General features: G+C 44.4%; 1 protein-coding gene across 1 annotated transcript; it reads right to left on the reverse strand.

The window, feature by feature from the left end:
• Positions 1 to 17,911: 17,911 nt before the first annotated feature.
• On the reverse strand, positions 17,912 to 21,500 carry LOC113783853 (cytochrome c oxidase subunit 2-like). The gene has a single exon (XM_027330092.1). The coding sequence runs from the start codon at positions 19,663 to 19,665 to the stop codon at positions 18,223 to 18,225; it is 1,443 nt and encodes a 480-aa protein (XP_027185893.1). The 5' UTR covers positions 19,666 to 21,500; the 3' UTR covers positions 17,912 to 18,222.
• Positions 21,501 to 23,067: the final 1,567 nt, after the last annotated feature.

The following is a 23,067-nucleotide window of genomic DNA, read 5'->3' on the forward strand; positions in this document are numbered from 1 at the left end:
ACTTGGCTACGCTCCTCTCACTACGTTCGAGTTTCTACGCCATACCACTCCTCTCACTCGTCTTGCCAGTTTTTTCAAAAGAGAATCCCGCTACGCACCTTGCCTAGGAAGAAGAGACTGAAAAGAAACTTCCTTCTTGAACCTTCAAGAACAGCAACATCGCCATCCGACTTTCTGCATGCTTAAAGCCCGAAGTTACGTATGAATAGTAAACGAAAAAAAAAAGATCTATCTCGGAGATGTCTATTTCTCAATAAGACCGACTCTGTCGAATTCCTTCTTTCAGAGAGGGAAGATAACTGCATAACCTAGGGAATACAACTCCATAAAAGGGCGAGAAAGTACGGGGATAGAAAGAATCACACGATTCCCATTCGTGATAGAAGCTTTAATAAATAGGATAGGTTCGCAACTAGACTATTCTCTGACTAGAAGAGCTGCGCCTAAGACTCTGAAGCGAAGGGAGGTGGTCCCGAGCGTTGCGTATATGGCTATATAGCGTCAGCCTTGTTTGCAAGTGCAGGCGCAGCGTAGCGTCATGGTAGTTAGCTATGCTCGACTAACAGGACGAGTCATGTGACTGACCTGACATTTTATTGAGATGAACTTCGAGCTGCGACAACGGTATATTGTTTTTTTTTCTGCTTGTTTTGGAAGCTGGAAACGACGCAATATGGGTTATCGTGGATACAAGCATAAGGTATTTTTCTTTTTACCCTTCCTGGTTTGCTCCTCACTACAGCTGTTCGTGCATATGATGGGACCACTTGAACCGAACCGCGCAAGGTATAGTTTGACTTAATCTCCAAGTAGGACCCTTTGTTCGGTCAACTCTATTCCATGTAGCGGATATACTTTAAATATATAAAAGATTGCTAGCACACCTTGGATCCACGCCAACTTGGTTGTGGTATCCTCATATCATATCAGTTGAAAGTCTCCCATGAACGGAACCATTATCACTGTAGTTGGTGAACTTGATATTGAGGAAGAATGCATTATGCTTTACTCCCAGGATTGGTTTCACTAGTCATGTCCCTACCTTGATAGCGATCCCGTCAACCCAAGCTTCAACGCACTCTTTTTTAAAGAGCTTCTCGATCAATAGCTTCTGAAATGTCAAAATCAATCTATCCGTGGCCGAAGACAAATCAAACGAGAATAAAGTGCGCTTCCCGCCGTAAAGGCCTTTCTTGATCGAAGCCCCATCCATAGGTATACGCTTTAAAAGAAACATACACCAATCATGTGCGGGACGAAGCAAAGCATTCGGGATAGTGAAAAACTCGCAACTTCCCCTTTCCTTCCTCTCCCGCTTGTAGTCGTGGAATTGAATTCCGGTCTCACGTCTTCAAACCTTAGCCTCAATCCCGTCCTTTTGAGTTGTAAGCAATGTCCCTTCGCTTTGTTAAAGTGATTTCATTTTTCTCTTTTTAATGGAAGAAGAAGAAAGAACTGGGCAAAGGCCTTTTTCTGGGTATGGCCACAAGGTAGCGAGTGCAAAGGAAAGAGGCCGTAATGCTAATTCAAGAGCCTTCCTTGCATGGCCTCATCGCAAAAAGTGTCTTTCCCGTGCTATCAAGATCAGGAGAGAGGCTTTGGGCAAGAAAGAAGAGATCGCCTAGTCTAACTCTTAAGTCGGAACTAGAGGAAAAAAGGAGTTCTTTTTTTTTCTTTTTTACCGAACTGTAAGATAACCAATCCATTGTCTTCGAAAAGTAAAGGTATGCCTTTCCACAAAGCCACTAGGCATAGAAGGAACTGCTCTCGAACTCGAATCCCCTCTTGTCCCTGAAAGAATAGGTCCTGCTCTAGATGCTTCGGATTCTGTCTAGTAGATGCTCATCATAGTCATAGCCCTAGTTCGTACACAAGGAATTTCTTAATCAGCCTTCTTCTTGAATATTCCTTTTCATTTCACGTGCACACCCTATTAAAATAAAAGGCAGAAGAGGAAAAAGAGAATGACATAAGCAGCCTACTCTTGCAAAGAGCCTAAGCGCTTCGAGCAGCACTCTGCCTCGATGTCCGTGAAGGTCATAGCAGATTCAAAGCTGGTGACCAGCCAAGTTATGGGTGAATGAAAGACTAAGGACCCACGTAAGGGCTTTAGCGATAAAGAAATGTCAATCGAGCTCATCAAGCAATTCAAAGAAAGACTTCCTCCATGGCATAGCTCAGTTATTCAATCATGGTAGGGTCAGTCAGACAGGATTCTGCTCCTAAGCGCAGGTGTAGCTCCCCATGGAGCTCATTCCAGTTCTCATCCATCCCGGTACCCTTTGTCTTGGTAAACAACTATTTAGTACGTGGAAGTCTTTCCCTCTTGGTTTCGTTCATGGGAGATGTGGCATAGATAGAAAGAGAGCATTCGGTAGGGCTTGGTCCAGCCTCATTTTCTTGGTACGCTCAGGTCACACTCTCTTTGTCTGCTGCTGCTAAGGTTGACTCCTTTACCAAACCAAATAGGATAAGTCCTAACTCAATTCCGTGGTCATTCCTAACTAAGAAACCTAAGCTAAAAGCGCAAGTGGGGTGTATCTATAGTCGGCTTTGCCGCTTCACAGCTCCACAATCCCGCTTCTTATCTAAAATAAAAGAAGCTTCGCAAAGTGCACTCTCAGTCCCCTTCGTTGCCTGCTTCAATCAATCGTCTTTCTGTTTGTGAAAATGGAAACGTACTTTATTTTATTAAGACTGATGCCCGTGCCCTGCCGAGTGAAGGAGGAGAGATTGTCGTACTTATGGGGATCAAAAGTGACTAGCCCTGGTCTGGGAGTACTGAGAATACTGAAGAGGAGGTATCATATCGTATCTGTTGACCGGACTAGTCTCCTCCCATCTGGGCTCTTTGGCTGACATATCAAAAGGGTAGGATTCAGTTCCCGAGGGGGTGAGGCTGCCGGGCTTGGTACGGTGAGTTGCTAGCTATGGACCCAAGAGGAGGGCATATGTGATATCAATTCCGGTTCTTGATGCCCCAACTAGGCGAAAGAGCTAAAGAAATGTTCTAGTTAAGTCGAGAGCTAGAGAGAAAAAAGAAGTCCTGTTTTTTACACAAGGTAATGCTAATGAAAGTGCCACAGCTGATTCGTCGAAAAGACTAGCAGCATTTGTCCACTTCTCTGACTCTGAAGACGTCGAAGCGGTTGGCTCCCCCATTTGATCAATTACATTCCCTTCTGTAAGAGCTATTAAATCATGTCTGCTAGTATTCTGTTTACAGGCAAGGAACTTTCAACAGGCATGGTACGAACCAGGCTCTAAGAATAAGAAGGAAATCGGCATTAGCCAATCCCAAGAAAGGTAGAAAACTAGGGCTTGGGGTCGGGGATAAAGGTCTCAAATTCAAAGGAAAAAGGGATTGTCCTTCCTCCAAACCCAAGACAAGGAAGAGCATTAGACGAGCAAAGTGACTCCCCTAGTCTAGTGCTATAGAGTAAGAATAAGTAAGAAAAGTGACTAGGGAAGTGGCAGTATGGCCAGTTTCGTTCCCCACTTTCAAAGAGCCGATTTGCTTTTATAGTACAACAGATCATTCTCTAACAGACGATTTTGGATAAGAAGAAGGAGGTAGAAGCGCAAGAAAGAGCAAGGAATCATAAAGAGTGGATCTCAGTCGCTGACATAGATCTGTAAAAGGGCTTTCCGTACCTGTACAGGAACTGCTTTGCAGGAATTTCCTTTTTACCAAAAATAGCATTTCTAGCTCCCAAATGGATACTTAGAGTAGTTCATTCGTCTCTTTTCTTTGGTGGAGTAGAGTCCGCTGAACACAAAGAATTAGAGTATGGTCCCGAATTCTCACCTCCTACAGCTGCATAGGTGGTAGTGCCCATTATTCGTGAGTCATCCCTGCCTAGGAAAAGGGGATTTCTCTGATTTCAACCTTGCCTACGGCGTAGGACGGGCTAGAGCTAGCAGCATCTCCATCTATTGCAGGAAAGCGTTTAGAAGCGAGATGGAACAGACCTGACCAGCGTTGCCATTGTCCCCCGGCTTGAGGGCGAAGAAGTTTACAAAAGGTCTGTTTTGGCAGAGAAGGATGGTTTGAAATTCCCCCTTTCTACCAGATCTTGTTTCAGGTTGACGCCTGTTCTACGCACCACTGGTGCTATTTAGCCCGGAAAAGAATCCGCTCAAAAGCCACACAGCAAAAACTCATTTGGCGATTGATTGCTCCAACCAATGGTGCCTTTTAAGAGCCCCCTCGGTAAGCTAATTGTTCGGTGGGAAAGGGTTAGCCTATATCCCTTATTCATTAATGAGCATTAAGGGGTTGACAAGCGCTTATAAGCGCAAGAACTAGTTTTCTTGAATGACAATAGTCATAGGTGCCTTAAGGGTTTGATGTAAAATCCAATCCCCTCGATTAGTTCCACTGTCCTCTTCGAGTTCTTACTTCTCGCTGCCTTAAGGCATATGGAGGTTTCGAAATACTAGAGATTCTGCTCATGCCCAAGATTATGTATGTACCGCAGCACAAACAAAGGCTGAATCAGGTGAAGAAAGAAAGAAATCTTGAAGTAGAGTACAAAGGGGGATTTGAGGGGATGCTTGTCCAAAGCTTGGAAGCTCTCTAGTGCATATTTGTTCATCGAGAACATCTGTCTCAACAAATGAAGAGAACAAGACAGAGCTCACGAAAGAAGTTTTTACAGGAATAGCATCAAAGCTACCAGAAATCGTCTTTTTGGGTCACTTATGATATACACCTCAAACTATAGCTGGATGGTCGTTTTTCTATCAATTCCTGGCAAAGCGAGGGCAAGAAGGCGAGGTTAAGGATCAGGCGGAGAAGCTCCTGAACCAATCAATGCTCCTGTGAGCTTCTTGTTTGATTTGGGCTATTTTTTCCCTGACCAGTGCCCAATCTTAGAATTGGACAAAAGCTTTATGCGATGGGGCGGTGGTTTGCTTCGCGATCATGAAGGTCGGTTGGTCTTTGCATTCTATAAAGAATTTGGTGACTGTGATGTTTTAATGGCAGAAGCATTAGCTCTCCTCCATGGTTTACAACAATGTGTTGCTCGAGGTTATCTCCATCTGGATATTGAAGTTGATTCTCAATCTTTGGTGTCATTACTCTCTTCACAGGGGCTGATCAAATGGCCACTTTGTTATACGGTCTCCAACATTTGTTGCCTTCTTCGTCAGTGTCAGAGTTCTATTCGGCATATTTACCGGGAAGCAAATGCTGCAGCTGATGCCTTAGCTTCTTTACATCTTCATTCTGATTCATTTTTCCAATGTACTCAGGATCTCCCTTTGATTGTTCGTGGTATTCTTACTTTAGATCGTATGATATGTTATGTTGTTAAAATGGATTGGCCAAAAGATATGGAATTCTCCGCTGGGAAAGGAGTTTTTAGATGTATCCCTCCTTACATACGACCTTCTTTCAGATTTTGCCATTGTTTTGGTCTACTACCAGCAAGACCTTTCATTACCGTTTTGGTATGCTTTCCCCAAGTCTTCTTGATGTTGATTGCTGCCATCACTTCAATTCCTTCGAGCCTCATGGGGACTCTGTTCGCCCGCTTTTGGTCGTGCCAAACATTCCTTTCTCTTGGCCAACAACGTCCAAGGGAGAGATTCTTCTTGGATTATTTTGTTACCGGGTTTCTAGAAGAACCTAAATAGAAGGGAGAGCTGACTATTCATCGAGAGACTGGGCATTCGCCGAGAAGACAAAAGCTAGAGCTAGGAAGGTATCGCCTCTAAAGTTTTTTAGCATCAAAGATGGGTCGACGTTGCAGTTCTCGAACCGCTCCACCGTTACTTGGATGCCTTACTCCAGGGAATAGGGTCTTTGTCTTCAACTGAAATAGGATATAAGGTTCACTTGTCTCTCCCTTCGGCCTAAAGCCTAGAGTTCGGGTTTAGCAAGAAGTTCTTCTTCTTTATCTTTATATCGACCAAAAAAAGAGATTTCTTTCTTTGATTTGAACTCCGAGACTAGAGCATCATCAGAAGGATCTTCGAAGGTTGGGATCACAACCTCAACTGAATAAAGATTGGGAGAAGGTTGACTCCTGCTCATGAGTTTCTATTTCCTTTCCTAGTGAAAGAAGACTGAGGTTACCACCTCAAGAGCCATATTATAAGATTCGAAACTCTCCGTCTTTGCCGAGTAGTTCTCAACTCCAAGATTCAAACCCCTTTTCAACTAGAGTTGGAGTCAGATGCGGATCAACTCCTCTACTAGCTTCACTCCAAGAAAGATGCTCATCTCTCAAGGGCTTCTCTGCTCCTCCCCGCACTCATTACTGGTGAAGTTCTTAAAGAGTGAAACTCCGAGAGGAGAGTCTTCATTTCACTCCTACCCCAAACTCAGAAGAGTGACTTGTTTAAGAAGCATTCGTTCTTATTCGAGCTCTCTTGTTGACTATTCCCATCTTGCTTTTGAGACCGATCACTATACCTCTCAAGCATTATAGTTGCATCACATAAGAAATAAGTGCCGTCCCGCGCAAGTGAACAAAAAGCCTTTTAATAAGTCAAAAAGTCGTACTTGTACGAACCAAAAGAAGTTCGATATACCGGGGCGCTAAGGGGCATGCCCTGAGACAGGAATTGGACGTAGATTAAAAACCAGGGTCTAGCCTTGGGAATGAATGATAGAACTTCATTAGAATGGCTGGAAGCAGGTAATCTTCTTCTTTTTCACTCAACTGAGGAAGTGAAACAAGCAGAACTATCCCTAGAAGGAAATATGGATTTGTCATTAAATGAGACTAATCCTTGTTTGGAAAGAGTCTTATTCATCGAAGAATCAGGCAATCAATCCGCAACCTCCTCTTCCTTTTGTTGTATAGGCCCTTTAGCGTCCGATGTTACCAAGATCCGGGAATCCCCGATACCCCCTTTAAGACCTCCTTTCCATCAACCATATTTCCAATCAAAACTAGAAGCCCGTAATGGGACTACTAAAGCGAGAGTGCCGTCTCCGGGTCTCGATCGATGTTGGGCCATTGGATCAGTTCAAGTGAGAGACTTGTCTTCGATCGAAGGAGTTGCGGGATTGCTCTCAACTATGTTTCCCTTTTTCTATCATTTATTCCATGTGAGATGATTGACCTAGGTTCTGGGCTAAGGATTTACATTGGCCAATTGTCGTAAGAAGAGGAGACTCATGTTAGAACGCTTATATAGATGTCTTGCTAATGATTCTATTCCACTTTAGCCGGATGGGCTAAGCTGAATACAGATAGCTCTTGTCAGGGAAATCCTGGACCTGGAGGCGCAGCGCAGGAGGAGTACTTAGTCAAGGTCAATGGATAGGTGCTTTCTCAAGGCAAGGAAATTACCATAGTGTACCAGCGTACAAGCTGAATGAACTTCGGGAAGACCTAGAGATTTCACTAGCAAAGAAGATTGCCTCGAATCGAGATTGCAAAGTGCTAATTAACATGAAACACACTCGTGCAACCGTCTTGAAAGCTGTCTTCCATTCATCTCCCTCTTTCATTCGAATCTGATGATACCCACTCTTGAGATCAATCTTCGAAAAGATTTTAGAGCCATGTAGTTCATCAAGCATATCATCAAGCCTTGGGATAGGATCAGACAAGGAAGAAGGAGTAAAGGAGGCTAGAGATAGCAGATTCTCGGGCAGGATGAAATTCATTTTTGAGTTTAAGTTCTCGTTGCAGCCTTGGATCGAGTTGCAGTGTAAGAAAAAATCCTGCTTTTTAGCAGCTATCTTTTCATCTTCTGGAGTTCGATAGCCAGGTAAGACTTTATACCTGTCCCAGTATTTGTCTATGGATAAGGAGAAGTCGCCTATGGATAACCAGTATATGCCTACCCAATTGGAGTCCTAGAAAAAGGTGCTTCCCTTTCATAAGGTTATAACTAGTAAACGAGCGTAAGGAGCATACCGGGACTTTCTAGATAGCGGAGAGATGGATCTCAAGAAAGCTTTGAACTACTTCCACGCAAGTAAAGACTAATTGAAAGTACGTACTACCAATGTCAGGGAAAGCAGACTGAGATACCGGCACCCATACCAAGCCTAGCTTGAAAAAGGTCGATCACAGGCATGTGGTGAACCATACCGAGAGAAAAGATAAAACAAGGCACTTCAAAGAAGTTAAGTCGGAATTGAGAGGCACGAGATAGCCCTCAAAAAAAAAGGCGAAATCCACGAGAAGGCCTCTTTGACTAAAGAGAATCTCCTTTTCCCACCTCCCTAATGGTCTGAGGAGATAGGAAGCCCTCGCTCAAGGGGAAAGGAAAGGTTGACTTTTCAATCAAACGAAACATAAAGATAAGCGTAAGGTCTAATTCTTCCTCTGTAATAGCAGCCTCGCTAGCGAAGAGTCTTCCAAGCGGCTTTATTTAGAGATAGGGGCGCGCTACGGCATATTAAAAAAGAAGTTTAGAGAGAGCGTCACCCCTATTATCATAAATAAAGAGAGGAATCACTTCTCTCTTTTATAACGGAGTTCCGCACCAGGACTCAAACCATACCTCGAGGAGAAGGTAGCTCAAAGAGGGCTGTGAAGCATGCAGACTGACTCTCATTTCTTACGTGAATGAGAGACTACTGAAATGCAGATAGCTTGAACTCCTACGAAGAAGGTAAGATGACTATAGGCAAGAAAGAGAGAATTGAACCTCAGGCTTGCCCCCAAAACATTTTGAATAAATGCCGCTTTCAACCTCCTTCTATCGACATCGACGGCTCCGAGGAAAAGAGCATCTTATGGCCATGACCGTCTAAAGATCATTTCTATCTCACGAATTGGATTTGAACCAATATCGATGCTACTTGCCCCGTTAGTAGATCATGGGGGTGAGCCTCTCATTTGTGGGCATCCTCAGAAGTTGTAGCAATCCTCTCTTGAGTAATCTAATTTCTCTTTATCTGTGTTCACTCTTCTCTTCTAGCCTAAGTGTTGTGCTAGTGGGTTGGTTGACTGGCTTGAGCTAACAAGGGGCTTAGGTGCCGCACGGTTGCGTTAGAAAGCGGAGTGCTAAGGCCGTGACAAGTGAGCCAGGTTACGTGGAAAGTTGCCTTTTGTATCTTCTAATAGATAGATAGAGATTGAAAGCTTTGACTACTCTTAAGGTATACCATCAACGTTTTTTGGTTGGGAAAGACTAACTCCTAACAAGGTTCGACTTTACAGGAGAAAGAAGCGTCGATAAGGGAATCGCCTTCAAGGAAGATTTCAGGGAGCATTTATTCAATAAGATTGAGTGGAGATTCCTTGAATGACCTGTAAATGACATTGTGTGCTTTATGGTCAATATCTGGATTAGATCCCTTCTTGATAGCTTGAGTCACATCCCTTGAAAAAGGGAGTTGTGACTATCATACGGAAAAGAAAGTAGTGAAGTAAGATCCGGGAATTCCACTATTTGAGTTATCCGTCTTAGGCTTCAAGCTCTAATAAGAAAGAATAGCTTTTCTTCAGCTCTTCACTAGCCATTGCTAATCCTGTTCTCGATGGGAAAGCTTGACCTTAAGTGGGGCCAAGAAAAGAAGTGAAATGAAAAACATTGCTTAACACACTGACTGAGGAAAGAGAACCGAAGTCAGTGTGCATGGGAAAGTCCTTGATTCGGGTGGCTAGAAAACCTATAGATCATGACGCCTTGTAGTCTTATAGAGTTTCGGTACCCTATCCTTTACTATTAAGAAATTTGGAACAACCATTTATTCTATTTACAAGAGTGAAATTCAATGATGTCAGGCTAACTGAGCTACTAACCCGAAGGGAAAGCCATGTACGTAGCAAGTACTCCCGAACTCTTGCTTTTATTTCTTTTACAAGTGTAATAAATCTCAGGACAGCTTTTGGAAGTAGTAATTATTCCATGCCTTACGGAGAGAGAAGAGTCTGACGGCCCTATGACGCCTTAAGGCCCTTTCTACTTGGGAGATCTTCTTTCATCAGCTGTATCGGCTCAAGCTGTTGTTTAGGACTAGGCTGTTTAGGAAACTGGAATTCCTTTAGTTTAGTAAGATAGCTCATGAGTGAAGCTTTCAAACCAGTTCCTGATTTCATTATGGGTCAAGGGTATCGAATAATGAAGTTCAGTCTTCTCTTCTTTTTATTCTTTTTTTTTACAGGGGTGTAAAGATCAGGGCAAGAAGCTAGACCCCGCAAGGTAGTTTTTACTTGCTTACTTGAACTAGTAAGGGGAACTTTTACTAACTAACCTTTATTTAATACCATAGTATGTATAACTTTCTTCCTTCTTTGGCGCATAAGCACTAGATCGAGGGCTTTCGAAACGAAGTACTTGGCTTGCTTTCTGTAAGAAGGCAGTTCCGCCGTTGCTTCCTTTCTGTAAGGGAGCTATAGCAAGCAGATACAAAAGCAAGAAGAGCTAAACGAGAAGGGTATTTTCCCTTCTCTTCAGGTTCCCTATTGGAATCGGAATCTTAAGTTGGCTAGAAAGTTGACTAGAATCGGCTCGAATTGGCTCTAAAGGGCTCTAGAACGAGGGTCTAGCTCAGGAGAGGGGTGACGATACCTTAGAGCTACCTTTAGGTGGCATAATTGGCATTTTAAGGCCCAATGCGTTCTAGTGAATAGCCCCGCGGGGTACTAGTAGCCGGCCGAGATCGGCTAAGGTCGAGATGTGATGCGATGATTGAATATGGAGAATGCTCCGTGATCTCACATAGAGGGAATATTTGTCAGTAAGGAATTTTAGCAAGGGAGGAATTCTTGTCAGGGATGAATTCTTGCATCCCAGAAGCTTTTTATGATAATATTTTTTCAGATTTTCGGCTCCCGGGGAAGGCTCCCCCCCTGATCCCCCTCTGTCTGTACCGACTGAAGTAAGGACGGATGGTCCGGGCTAGGACCGAGATCGGACTACACTTTATCGAACCACGTTAGCAATCCGGGGTTCAGGAAAAGCTAATAATCCGTTACGGAAGAACAAGCGGAGAATAATTGGCATCAACGGAAACTCTGTCTGTCTATTCGGTTTCAGATCATGAGTAGTCTGAAGCGGATTAGTAGGACTATTCAATTAGCGCTTGCCCAGCCGCTATCTCTTCTGGCGGGCCGATTCTATCTAATTGGAGTGCTATCTGAGGCACTTCGTGAGTGCTAATCAGAAAGAAGGACTGGGAAAAGTTGCTCTAGCTATTATAGCCTGGGACTGGGACTGGGGTTCCGCTTGTAGTACATCTTTACTAGAAATTCTACAACAATAGGCATAGTAAGGTCAGCAGCCGAGCGTTGATGTTGCTGTCTTAAAGGAGTCAGTCCCAAGGGCAAGGGCCCCAAGAAGAAAGGGCTTTCCTTATCCGGGAAAGGGGCCCCTGGTAAGATTTCATAAATACACGCTATGGCCTATACTAATGCACTCGAGCGAAGAGGTATAGAAAAACCTCAGAGAAGGCCATTAAGCAGCAAAGAGGACTTTCGGTCAGTGTTCTAGGCCTTTTGTTAGCTCGGTTCCTCAAGCTAGTAAGTAGCTGTCCCTGTCCTGCCCTTGAGCCAGTGAACCTCAGGTCGAAAGATGCCTGCCAGTGAGACAGAGTCATTCCAACCAGTACCAATGCTTTCGATTGATTTCATATATGCTCACGATCCAGTCAAGAATAGAATTCTAGTACGAGTAGTGAAGGAACTGACTCTTATCAAAAGGAGGACGGGACTCTTGATGTTGATTCAATCTCCCTGTAAGCAACGACGTTAGACGAATTTGCTCCTCTTGGGAATAATTTCCATTATCATGGACAGGTGAGCCCTACCACTCTCAAACTCACTACTAAAGAGATGTCTATTGGCCATTCTCAACACTGTGAATCCGCATAAATGCCATTCTTGCTAAGAGCAGTGGCATCTTTGTCCCTAGCTCACTGGGGAACCAGGATCTCCCCTCATAGGTCTATTGATAGCTCCGCCTTAGTCGAGTGAAGTCGGCGGGGCTCTTTAAAATTGGCCATGCCAGGCCTTTTCCTCAATGCGGGCTTCAACATACATGAGTCCCTTCTCTGGGGCTTTCTTGTTCTTACTTGTATCGTTTGGGTGGGGCAGATCGGTTATTCCTTCATAGCAGAATGCATCTAAGATTGCATCTACAGTTGGTAGACTTTCTGTGCCCGGATGATCTGGCACTCTTTCTTGCTTCGTCTGGCTGATACGGCTCAGTGATTATTTCGTCTGGTAGTACCGGAACTCTTGTTTCCTCGCTTCCCATGGGCTGCGGAGTACTTAACTCCGTCAAGCCTGTAGTGCGAATCTACCGAAAAGAAGCCTATTTTGAGACAAGCCCCAACCCTATTACTCTTTCCCACGACACTATCTGGTTCAGGTAGTGAAGTTCCCCAGACTTTTGGGTTATTGAAGTTCCTACTCCTCTCTTATCGGGACAGGGAAGTGGTCAGTCCTTTTGCTCTTGTTCAACTCGACTGCCATAGCTCCTGCTATGTGATGGGAGTTTAAGAGGTTTTGGAATGAGACTGGAGATAAATCAACAGTCAAAGCCCTAACCCTCAACTTCTTAGCAAACTCGGCACACCCGATCTCAGAGACCAAAGACTTAGGTAATGAAACCTGTACCTTTAAAGTATCAAGAGCATCGCGGTATACCTTGGCCACCTTGGAGTCTGCAATACAGATGTCATCGCCAAGGATGGCATACCTAGTGAAGCGCTTACCTGGGTACACTTGCTCAGCACACCACCATACCAAATAGTAATGGGAAAGTGTGAAGAGCGGCCAAGAAGCGTAGTAACCTAGAGGTTGCCCTGTTCTAAAGAAAGCAGGGAAATACCTCCCTTCCAGTGCAAGGCGTTTGGGAGACATCCACTTCATGAAAGGTACATCAAACGGTACCAATCTATATAAGAAGCGGATGTAGTCTGAAACAAAGGGACAAAAGAGGGTGAAGACTCTACATAGTTGATACCAAAGCGGCCACCGATAGGTGGCAGACTTTAGATCATACGAGTATACCTTCATTGAACACCTCAAGCGATCCAAAGGACAGACCTGGTCAAAGGTCCCATCCATAGGGTTAAGACTTTCATGAGAAAATCATGAAGAGCTCTAAGCTAAGGTTCCTTTGAAAGAAAAAATTCCCAATTGCAAACACTCTCCTTTTACCAGCTCCAGAGTCTGTCGTGTAGGCGAGCCTACCAGGGGATTCCTCCTCAGAGAAGGAAACTAGGATCTTCGTTGAGGTGGGCCCTTGAACTTGAGGAGGCTATTGGCAATCGCTAACTATCTTAATCAGAGCTTATTAAGACCCCTGATTAACTGCTTGATGCCTTTTTGGTTGGAAGCCTAATGTATGCAATGACGTGCACTCGCCCGGACATCGCTTATGCCGTAAGTGTGACTAGTACATTGACTAGTAACCCCGGTTTGGGGCATTGGAATGCATGGCTAAGGATAATGTTTTCTCTCGCGCATTGATCTTGATCTGGTGTATGGAAGATCAAGTCTTCTACTAAAAGGATATAGGGATGCGGATTAGGGAAGAGATTTGGATGAAAGCAAATCCACTGTCGGGTGGATCTTCATGTATGGAGGAGCTAACTTGGATAGTGGCTTGAGAACAACCTTCTCTCTCATCCATTTTGAGCTCAATAAACAGCATCAGTTCTTCTTCTTACTTATTGCGTTCGTGCCCCATTATTCCTATGGGTCCCTTCACTCTCTTTCAGCCAATAGCATTTGTGGGTATAAGGAGAAGGAGTGTAATCAATATTGCATTAGGTTTATGTAGACTGATAGCTTAGTAAACTAGCCCAATATATATTTAAACATGTAACTAGTTAAAGAAGAGAAGAGCTAGCACGAATCGTCTTTGCAGCGCTGAATGAATGTCGTACTTCAAACAGAAGTACGTACTCTTATTATATAGATGTTGGCTAAGGACTGTGTTGATTGAAAGATCCAGGAAGGACAAGGAGCGAGAGGTACGAAGGTCACTCGACCAGGGGATAAAGTCGCTCGACATAGAGTTGCATCGGATCCTGATCCCGAGTCTGTTGAGGTTCTTTTGTCAGTCCTCCCTTGATAAAGGACACGAAAGGCTTCTGCCTCGACAGGAAGAGTCAGACTTTCCCCTCTGTGAAGGGAGTGAAGAGAGTCGAAAGAGATGTGATGTAATCTCGTAAGAAAGAAGTTAATTGAGGAAAGAAGCTACGTCAATCACAATCAATTCAGCTTTCTGCCCTTTCTTCTTCTACGGTTTCGGCTTATTCGGTTGAGGTTGGTTATCCCTTTGGATCACATCCGAGGATTAACGATTGGGAGCATCCCCGGGCAAGAGTTCAACTCACAGTTCCGAGCTTCACTCCTTCTGAGAATGCTTTCTTTCCCTCCAACACTTATTACGGGATCGCATCCTTCATTTGATTGAAACTCCGAGATATCAGCTCATTCCTGGCTTGATAGTCGTGAAAGTCAATACTGACTCCTTTCCGGCTTAGTCGATCCAGGATATGCCTTCTACTCTAGAGAACTTTTGCTTTTCAACGAGAGGTATGAAGTGACTCGACTGAAAGGAGAGGAATCGCATCCCTTTATCCCTTTCCTAACGTAAAGCTGTTTTCAACTCCGACCCTCTAAAAGAATGGGGTACCCGAACCGAGCTCCTCAGCGGCACCCGCAACTCGAAGAAATCCTGCTCTTGATAACGATCCTCCATTAAAGAAGTGTTAGGAATGCGTTGCCCTGGTATCGGTGTCCTTAGGCTGGGGGAAGAATCTTTCCTTGTCTTTTCTCTCTTCTAGTTCGCCACTCAAATTGCGTATGTAAGGCCTCTCTTCCTAACAGCGCATCAGCGACATCAACGATTACAGTGTTAACGGCGCATGTGCGACTGCTACTGAGGCTGATATGCGACATCCCTAACTAGAGGAAGGGATACCAGAGATGGGATCGAGCCCACACTCGGTTCAAGGCTTTAAAGAATGAATACCTGAGTGAATGGGAATCCGATAGTTCTACCAGCCTGGGAGGAGGAGTCAGAGGAAATAAAGCTGATATAAACAGCTCCATATTAGCGAATTGCCTCTTTTGGACAGTTAACTTCTTTTCTTTTTCCAGCCTTTGGAGGGGAGGCGGAGCCGAGTGGAAGGGCCATCGCTCAACGGATAAAAGTGACTCGAGGGATAACAGGCTGATCTTCCCCAAGAGCTCACATCGACGGGAAGGTTTGGCACCTCGATGTCGGCTCTTCGCCACCTGGGGCTGTAGTATGTTCCAAGGGTTGGGCTGTTCGCCCATTCAAGCGGTACGTGAGCTGGGTTCAGAACGTCGTGAAACAGTTCGGTCCATATCCAGTGTGGGCGTTAGAGCATTGAGAGGACCTTTCCCTAGTACGAGAGGACCGAGAAGGACGCACCTCTGGTGTGCCAGTTATCGTGCCCACGGTAAACGCTGGGTAGCCAAGTGCGGAGCGGATAACTGCTGAAAGCATCTAAGTAGTAAGCCCACCCCAAGATGAGTGCTCTCCTATTCCGACTTCCCCAGAGCCTCCGGTAGCACAGCCGAGACAGCGATGGGTTCTCCGCCCCGAAGCTTCTCCTTTCGTTTATGTCGTGAAAAGAAAGAGGGGCTTCCCTACAATTCAAGAGCGGACACTTCCTCATTCCAGGTCTCAAATCAGTAGCCAAGAGTCCATAGACCGCATCTGCGAAATCTCTTCATTTATGATAATTCAGGTGCCCCTTCTCGTCTCGAGTTGAGGTTGCTAATGTCCCCACCTTCACCCGCTTTTAGAAGTGGATTCGAACCACTGGACTCTATTTTATGAGGATACATTGATTCTGTTTAGCCGTTACCATTCTATATGCCTTTTCCGCCTTAAAGCCCTTTTCCCGGATAGGAAATGTATGCAAACGATGCAGGAATCGAAGTTGACCCCGATAAAGTGAAGGCCATTCAGGAGATGCCGATCCCACGAACCGAGAAAGAAATCTGGGGTTTTCTGGGAAGGATCAACTACATTGCCCGCTTCATCTCAAACCTCACTGCAACCTGTAAACTCATTTTCAAGCTGCTAAAGAAGAATCACCCGAAAGAAGGCAGCAGGCCGGATGATTAGCACTAGAGAGCGCCTGAAGGAAGGCTCGTCGAGACCTCAATCGCTGATCCAGCAAGAATGTCAGTTGAGACCTATGTTGAGTCAAATAGGCTTCCTGTTGACTATTGGTCTGTCTGCAACCGGGATTAGTGAAACCCGGACGGTAAAGGCTTTACCATGAGAATAAGCGGAACAGATCCCATTTCCAAGCACTGAGCGGAACCATCCGAGCACACCGTGGGATATGAATCTTCCCTCCCTCCCTCAGAGAAGAATACAGAAGCTCGGGTGAGAACTACAGACTGGGAGAAAGAATACCCGCTTTGAGTGCGATTGCTTGATGGCTTCTAGCTCTTTTCTTCTTGCAACTAAATCAATAGCGTATATAAGATAAGGGAGGCAGTGGCTTTTAGCTGGAAATCGAGTGCTGGCAGAAAGAAAGAGGACTTGGAGAGTCCAGACTTTAGCTCATCTTCTCCCTCATCCATGATAGATATCAGATCAGGGGATAACTACTAGAAGAGGGGTAGCTCCTCTCCTTCTGGTCAAGTGGCTTCTCTCGGGCTTAATAGCCTAAAGCCCGTTTCCTCTCTCCCAGCAAGCAATAGTAGCTGCGCCTTTATGGTCTGTTTCCCATCCCTATTTTGAAATAGCGTAGATCAAGAGAATGAGCTCACTCGATTCGCGTCTGATCCTCCATTCTTTCTCATAGACTGATGCAGAAAAGAAGTCACTTAAGGAAACATCCGGTGAATTCGCGACACTCCAGTACCAATGGACGTACCGAAGCCAATCCTTCATCCAGTTCCTGAGCAAAGACCACTCAAGCAAGGAAGTCCCGGACTCTTTCTGCTGGAAATAATTCATCAGGAGCCACCTTTAAATCCGAAGGTTTCATCCCTTTAATTTAAGTAATTTAAGAAGGAAGGAGATAATGAAACCTCGAAGATAAGGAAGCGAAAGCTCACTCTGCCAAGCCACAATTCTAATGGATAGTCATTGGGACCCCGAGGCTTGGTGTACATAGCAAGAACCCGCTCAAAGTGACGAGATCTTGTATGACTGAGTTTGGCAAGCAAGGACCCTATAACCTCCACCACCTATCCTTGGTAGAGAACCTTCGTAATGAATGGATATTTTTTACATATAGCCATCAGACCATATGGATGATGGTAAGCAAGCAAACAAAACAACGAGCAGACATGGCAGATAAATCCACGCGCCCACCCTTGACGCAAAAGCGCTTAGCAAACTCAAATGCACCAGTGTCAGAAATCAGAGATTTTTGAGTTGAAATTGGCTGAAGACACTGAAAATCAACTTCGGCAACTTGCGCATCAGCGATGACAACATCATCACCGAGCACATTGATTGGGACACATCAAAAAAAGTGGCTTTTGAACGAGACCTACCGGCTTAGGGGCAGTTGCTACTAAAATGGGTGTACCCGGAACGGGGTTCCGATCTCTAAATAGATCCGCTATAGCTACTCGATCTCGATCAAATGGCTTTGGATCTGTCTCTACATCTGGAAGATCTGAAACTTGAAGGGGTGCTCCATACTAAATTAAGGGTAAGAGCCCATACTCTCTCTTCTGTAGATACGCTATCCCTTCCGGCTATGGTATGGGGGAAGGGAAGTGAGATCTACCGATTGATTTGATATTAGATGAGCGGGCGTATTATGATCGTTCGGGAGACATGGCCCCACGCGCTACACACAAGAATGAATTGTTATGTGGTCGGTAAACTTTTTCTGCAGGCAGCCTATCAAATCAGATCACGTATTATTTATTTAATATGTCGTTCCACATGTATTCGGTCTTAAATTTTGATGTTCCTGCTCTGGTTAGCACGGTAAAGCTTGTTTAATAAATTCCTCTCTCTTTCCTTCCGTGTCGTTCCGGTCTCTTTTCTTCTTCATTCTCACCCTATATATAGTAGACTATCTTATTCCTATCTAAGCCTATATCAACATAGCCAACTAGAAAACTCATGCGCTTGTAAATGATTGGTGTCAGAATTTTTCACTGATCAGTCTCATCCGTGTAAGAATTAGGAATTCCTATTCCAACTCGTCCCAGAATGGGCGTTATGGCAAAGAACAAGAAGAAAACAAAAGGAGAAATTTGTCCAATAGTAACAAACGGTGCCTCCATTTACGTCCGACCCAACCTCAGACTCTTTCTTCCCCGGCGTGCGTGCTTATGGTAAGGGCAGATTATGGAAGCGCCGGAAGTCCTCATTGATAAAATATCGATAGAACCCCTGGTAAACGTCTGCATTCCTACCCCTTCTGTTAAGGTCGTCCATATAGGAATTCAAAAGGCCATCCATCAGATCCCGCTGAAAAGCATGCCGAAGGGCATTCAGAGATTCTGTGGAATTTTCCAGAAAATCAAAGGCCCCCCTTCGGATGTCAGTGTACGGGGACACCCGTAGAATCTGAGCCAGATTCGGCTCTTCAAGTAGTAGAGTATGAAGTCGGTCTTGTAAAAGACCCTTTCGTTCATCTACTTGAAGATGGAAATTGAAGTAATCCAAAAGCCATTGGTAGTGCTGGACATTTACTGCCCCATTGAAACGTCCTAGCACTATTTCCGCATACTCGCCGGGGCGGGTCTGTACAGGCAGCCCAAACAAATGCTGGTTTTCCAGAAAAGCGATGCGTCGAAAAAGATCCGCTTCATGATTCGCCGTGATCAAATTTCTAAAGGTATTCAAGGATTCCGAACTCGAGGAAGACTCCATTAGCGGTGAATCGGGTGGGGTTACCGGTTCTTGTCCTGCTAATGAAGGGGGTGTTACCGGAGGTGTCCAATTGCGTCCGTCACAATAGGCTATTGTAATGAAGTGCTGGAGCCAAGAAACCCCCCCGGTTTTTGTGATGAATAGATTTTCTACCCGATTTGCATAATCTTTCCTATCAACAGCTTCTACGACGATAGGCATAAAGGCATGATTAGTTCCACAAATCTCACTGCATTGACCATAGTAAACTCCTTCTCGTTGTACCAAAATAGAGGTCTGATTTAAACGACCAGGTACAGCATCACATTTGACACCTAAGGAAGGTACAGCCCAACTATGAAGTACATCAGCAGATGTTACAATAATACGTAAATGAGTTTTGGCTGGTACAACCACTCTATTGTCCACTTCTAATAAACGTAATTGACCCAATTCTAGATCATCTTCTGGAATCATATAACTGTCAAAAGTGAGTGACTGTTCATCGGAACTGTTATAGTCCGAATACTCATAAGTCCAATACCATTGATGTCCAATAGCTTTGATAGTAATGGCCGGATCTACTACTACCTCGTCCATTGAGTATAACAGAGCAAATGATGGTATAGCAATGAACATCGGGATGATACTAGGAAATATGGTCCAAAGAATCTCGATAGTAGTTCCATGAACAATCCTTTGCGGGATTGGATTTTTTTTATAGTGGAAATGCCATAAAGTGCGAACCAAGATCCATGATACGAAAACCAAAATCAGAATGAGGAAGAAAAAGATATCGTGATGTAAGTCTATTATTCCTTGCATCATAGGTGTTGCTGCGTCTTGAGATCCTAATTGCCATGGTTCCGCTGCATCACAAGGAGCAATTGTGAGGAATAGCCATTCTAGAACAATCATTTTCTTTGGTTCATTCTTTTCTTTATCCGCTCCCCCCAAAAAAAGAGAGAGACTTGTTGAGAACTAAACGAGAACGGTTGTTGGTTGTTGACCAACGAAAAGCATGGGAAAAAGTTCACTGACTTACTTACGAAATTGCAAATTGTTTCCGAGAAAACTTCGTTTGATTTGCATATGTTAAGCATAGTAGCATGATTGGAGCTTCTTAGGACTTAGGTTACTGCCTATGAGCTTCAACCTTCCCCTCTCTTTCTTAGATGGAGGAGTTAGTAAGCAAGACTTTCTACGCTGCTTTATTTAAGCAATTTTGAGTTACACCTCTTTTTCCCGAAACCAAGCTTTTCCATTCCGAAATCGAGAAAGATCACCCCTAAAAGCAAGCTTTTCACTTATATAGGATACCACTCGCCATGGATGATACGATTCCCTTGGTAGGGGCATGAAAGACAGGTTTGATGGAATTAAACGTCCACCCTTTGCTACCTTTCAAAGAGCCGGGACGAATATGAACCCAAGCTCCTTCTGAAGCGAGACCAACCCCACCATCGAATGAGGTTAAGTGCGCCTTCCTGAAAAAAAAGAACTTCCTTCCCTTCTTCGGACCGCATTTGAAGAATTCGTCTTGTTTAAGCTTCCTTATGTGAACGTGAACAAATTCCTCTACGGGGGGCCTCTCTGGAAGAAGAGGAGTGAACTGATAGAGATGGATAAATGGCTTCAAGAAGTTCTCACTTCTGGCCACACCAACCCTTTCAACTCCGAGGCTGATTTCTCAATCAACATCAATAAGGTTTTTATCCCCTGGAGGATCTCAAACTGGATTACAGACTTCTCCAACAGGCGAGAATGCTGGTCCCGAATCCGGTTCCGGATCGGGGGAAACCACTGACTTTGCTACTACCTCCACTGGGTGGTCAATCAAATCAATTGGTGAAACTGCTGCTGGATTTTCCGCACTGAAACCGAAATTGCTGCTACTTTGATTCATATGCTGGTGGTGAGTCAAATGCGATTTCATAGACGGGGAGAACCAACCCGGCCAACCTACCAGGTTAGTTGCTCGGATGACCAACTCATACCCGTCCCCCGCCTTACCTAAACGTCAGTAGCATGTTGGCGTGGAGCTGTCACGGCAAAAAACGCTTAGGGGCTCTATGAATTGCATTTCCCGGCCCGGACTGACAATTTTTTCCCAATCTCCTCTATCTCGCATGATGGGGCGAAGGGAAGAGAGTTTCGAACCTGGCCAGTGAAATGTGAACAGTCTTAAAATAGAAAGGCAATGTCTTAGTCGAAGAGTCTCTATCCGCTGTGGATCAATGGGCTATAGTGAAATGGCCACATTCCCGATCCAATGCTATTGATCCAGGAGAGTTTACCGGGTAATGGGGCAACTGATGAACAAATTGGTTCAAGATCAACCACTTAAATTGCTGAGTCGACGAAGCCAACTGGCCCAGATACTGGCTTAGATGCTGCTACCTCTGCCGCTGGTGATATCTCCGCCTTCCTTATTTGATGTAAGGATGGCCTCCATGAAAGCCGTATAGCGACTGAATAGGGTGGTCACATACCAAACAAGTAAAAAGGAAAGAATTGAAAGCAAAACTAGGGCAAAAGTCCATGTAAATCGAAGGATGAAATGAAGTTCTTTGGGTGTAAAGACCCCACGTTCTAATAAAGTAGAGATGAGGCGTTCCATAATTCAATTAATTAAAGATCGAGTCAAGGGACTTTAATTTAAAAAAAGAAAAATTAGGGATTCCAAAGCTTTGAAGCGGAATCAGTCTACTCTTTACATCCAATGCAGTCTACCTACGGGGAGGGGCACTGAAGACAAAGAAAATCTCGACAAAGAAAGTAAAGTACAAGCCATTCCTATTTTACTTCGAGGGAAAGATCATTCCTAAAAGCAGCCGTCTTCTTATATACGATAAACCCTTGGTACTTCTATTCGCCAATTAAGGCTAGTGGAGCGAAGGGAACCATGGGAATATGGGTCCCGAGCGCTTAGATTCTCTCGTTGAGAGGAATTTTCCTATATTAGAATTAGAGAAAGAGGGCCTTTCCTACGCTCCGGAGATCTTTCATCTAGTGCTTCAATTCCCCGGTACGAGTTCTATCCATTAGTTTCTTCGTTTTATTTCCTTTCTCAGGTCTTTTCATTCCCCTTTTTGTTCTCTTACTCTGATCCTTTATCATAAAATGAGAGCACGGGAAAGCCCTACAAACTTCCCAAAAGCAAGACTTTTAGGTCCGGAAGCGGAACGCTCGTGATCTTGAGATTGACCTGACCCCTGGCCTAGTTATTGTCTGCCAAAAAAGACTTAACTAAAGTAGTTCGTCCTCAACCTGGATGGCTTCACTTGTAGTTCACCACTCAAGACATCGGCACCCGCCATCCGCTTTAGCAACGGCTTCCTTCTCTTCTCTTTGGAGCTTGTTCAAGCTTATGAGTCCGAGCAGAGAGGTGTTAACTAGCTTTACTTGCACTAGCTCACACATAAAGAAGGAGCGAAGTGAGGAGTAGAGAAGTGTTAGAAAAGCCAATAGGTGCACCGCTAAGCGACTGAAAGCTTTCTTTATATAAGTATGTTTTGCTTGCTTGTGTACTGTATATTCCTATGTTGCCTTATGCCTGCTTTCCTTTTATCGTCGAACAGGAGGAAGAAGAGCAGCAGGAAGCTTTGGCATCGGGACGCATTACGTTTATTACTCTGGAATGTTTACGCCAGAGGTTTTTTATCCAAGTGATAAGATTCATTTCTTCAAATTAAAGATCGAGTCAAGGGAGAATTCCGCTTTAATTAAAAATCACTCTGTTTCAAAACAAACTAGAAGGTATAGTTGATCAAATCAAGAAATTGTAAAATATCTTGATATAACCAACTATTTGACCCATGCAACATGATATCATAATATGAATCCGTGAGAAAGCCTGGGATGTTAATCCCCTCGTCTCCAACTACTGTCCGAACAAGGTCGGGCATGTCCCATTGTGGGGGTAATTGCTTACCGGCTCTCACCACCCACTCTGTGTATTCCTTACATATTTCATCAAATACCCGCTCTAACTCAGGGGGAGCGCTTTGCCCGTCCGACCTAGTTGAAGAAAGAGTTGAGGCGGTACTAGTTGAAGGGAAAGAAAGGGGATTACTCTCCATAAAGTCCAAATCACTGGACGTTGCATGACCATATAGTACAATTTGTTCTTGATTCATTAGTTCAAAATTACAGTGTAATTCCGCTTCTTCCTCTAAAAAAGAAGTTTTTTCATAAGATGTGGGAAAGCCATGCCCTTAGAACAAGAAGAGGAAACTAACTCCAATTCCAAAGGCGAACTTACGGCCTTCTATGCCCTTGAAAGGCTCCCATGAGGTCAGTGTGAAGTATACCGCACCG

Source organism: Coffea eugenioides, chromosome 9 (genome assembly GCF_003713205.1).
Source record: "Coffea eugenioides isolate CCC68of chromosome 9, Ceug_1.0, whole genome shotgun sequence".
NCBI lineage: Eukaryota > Viridiplantae > Streptophyta > Magnoliopsida > Gentianales > Rubiaceae > Coffea > Coffea eugenioides.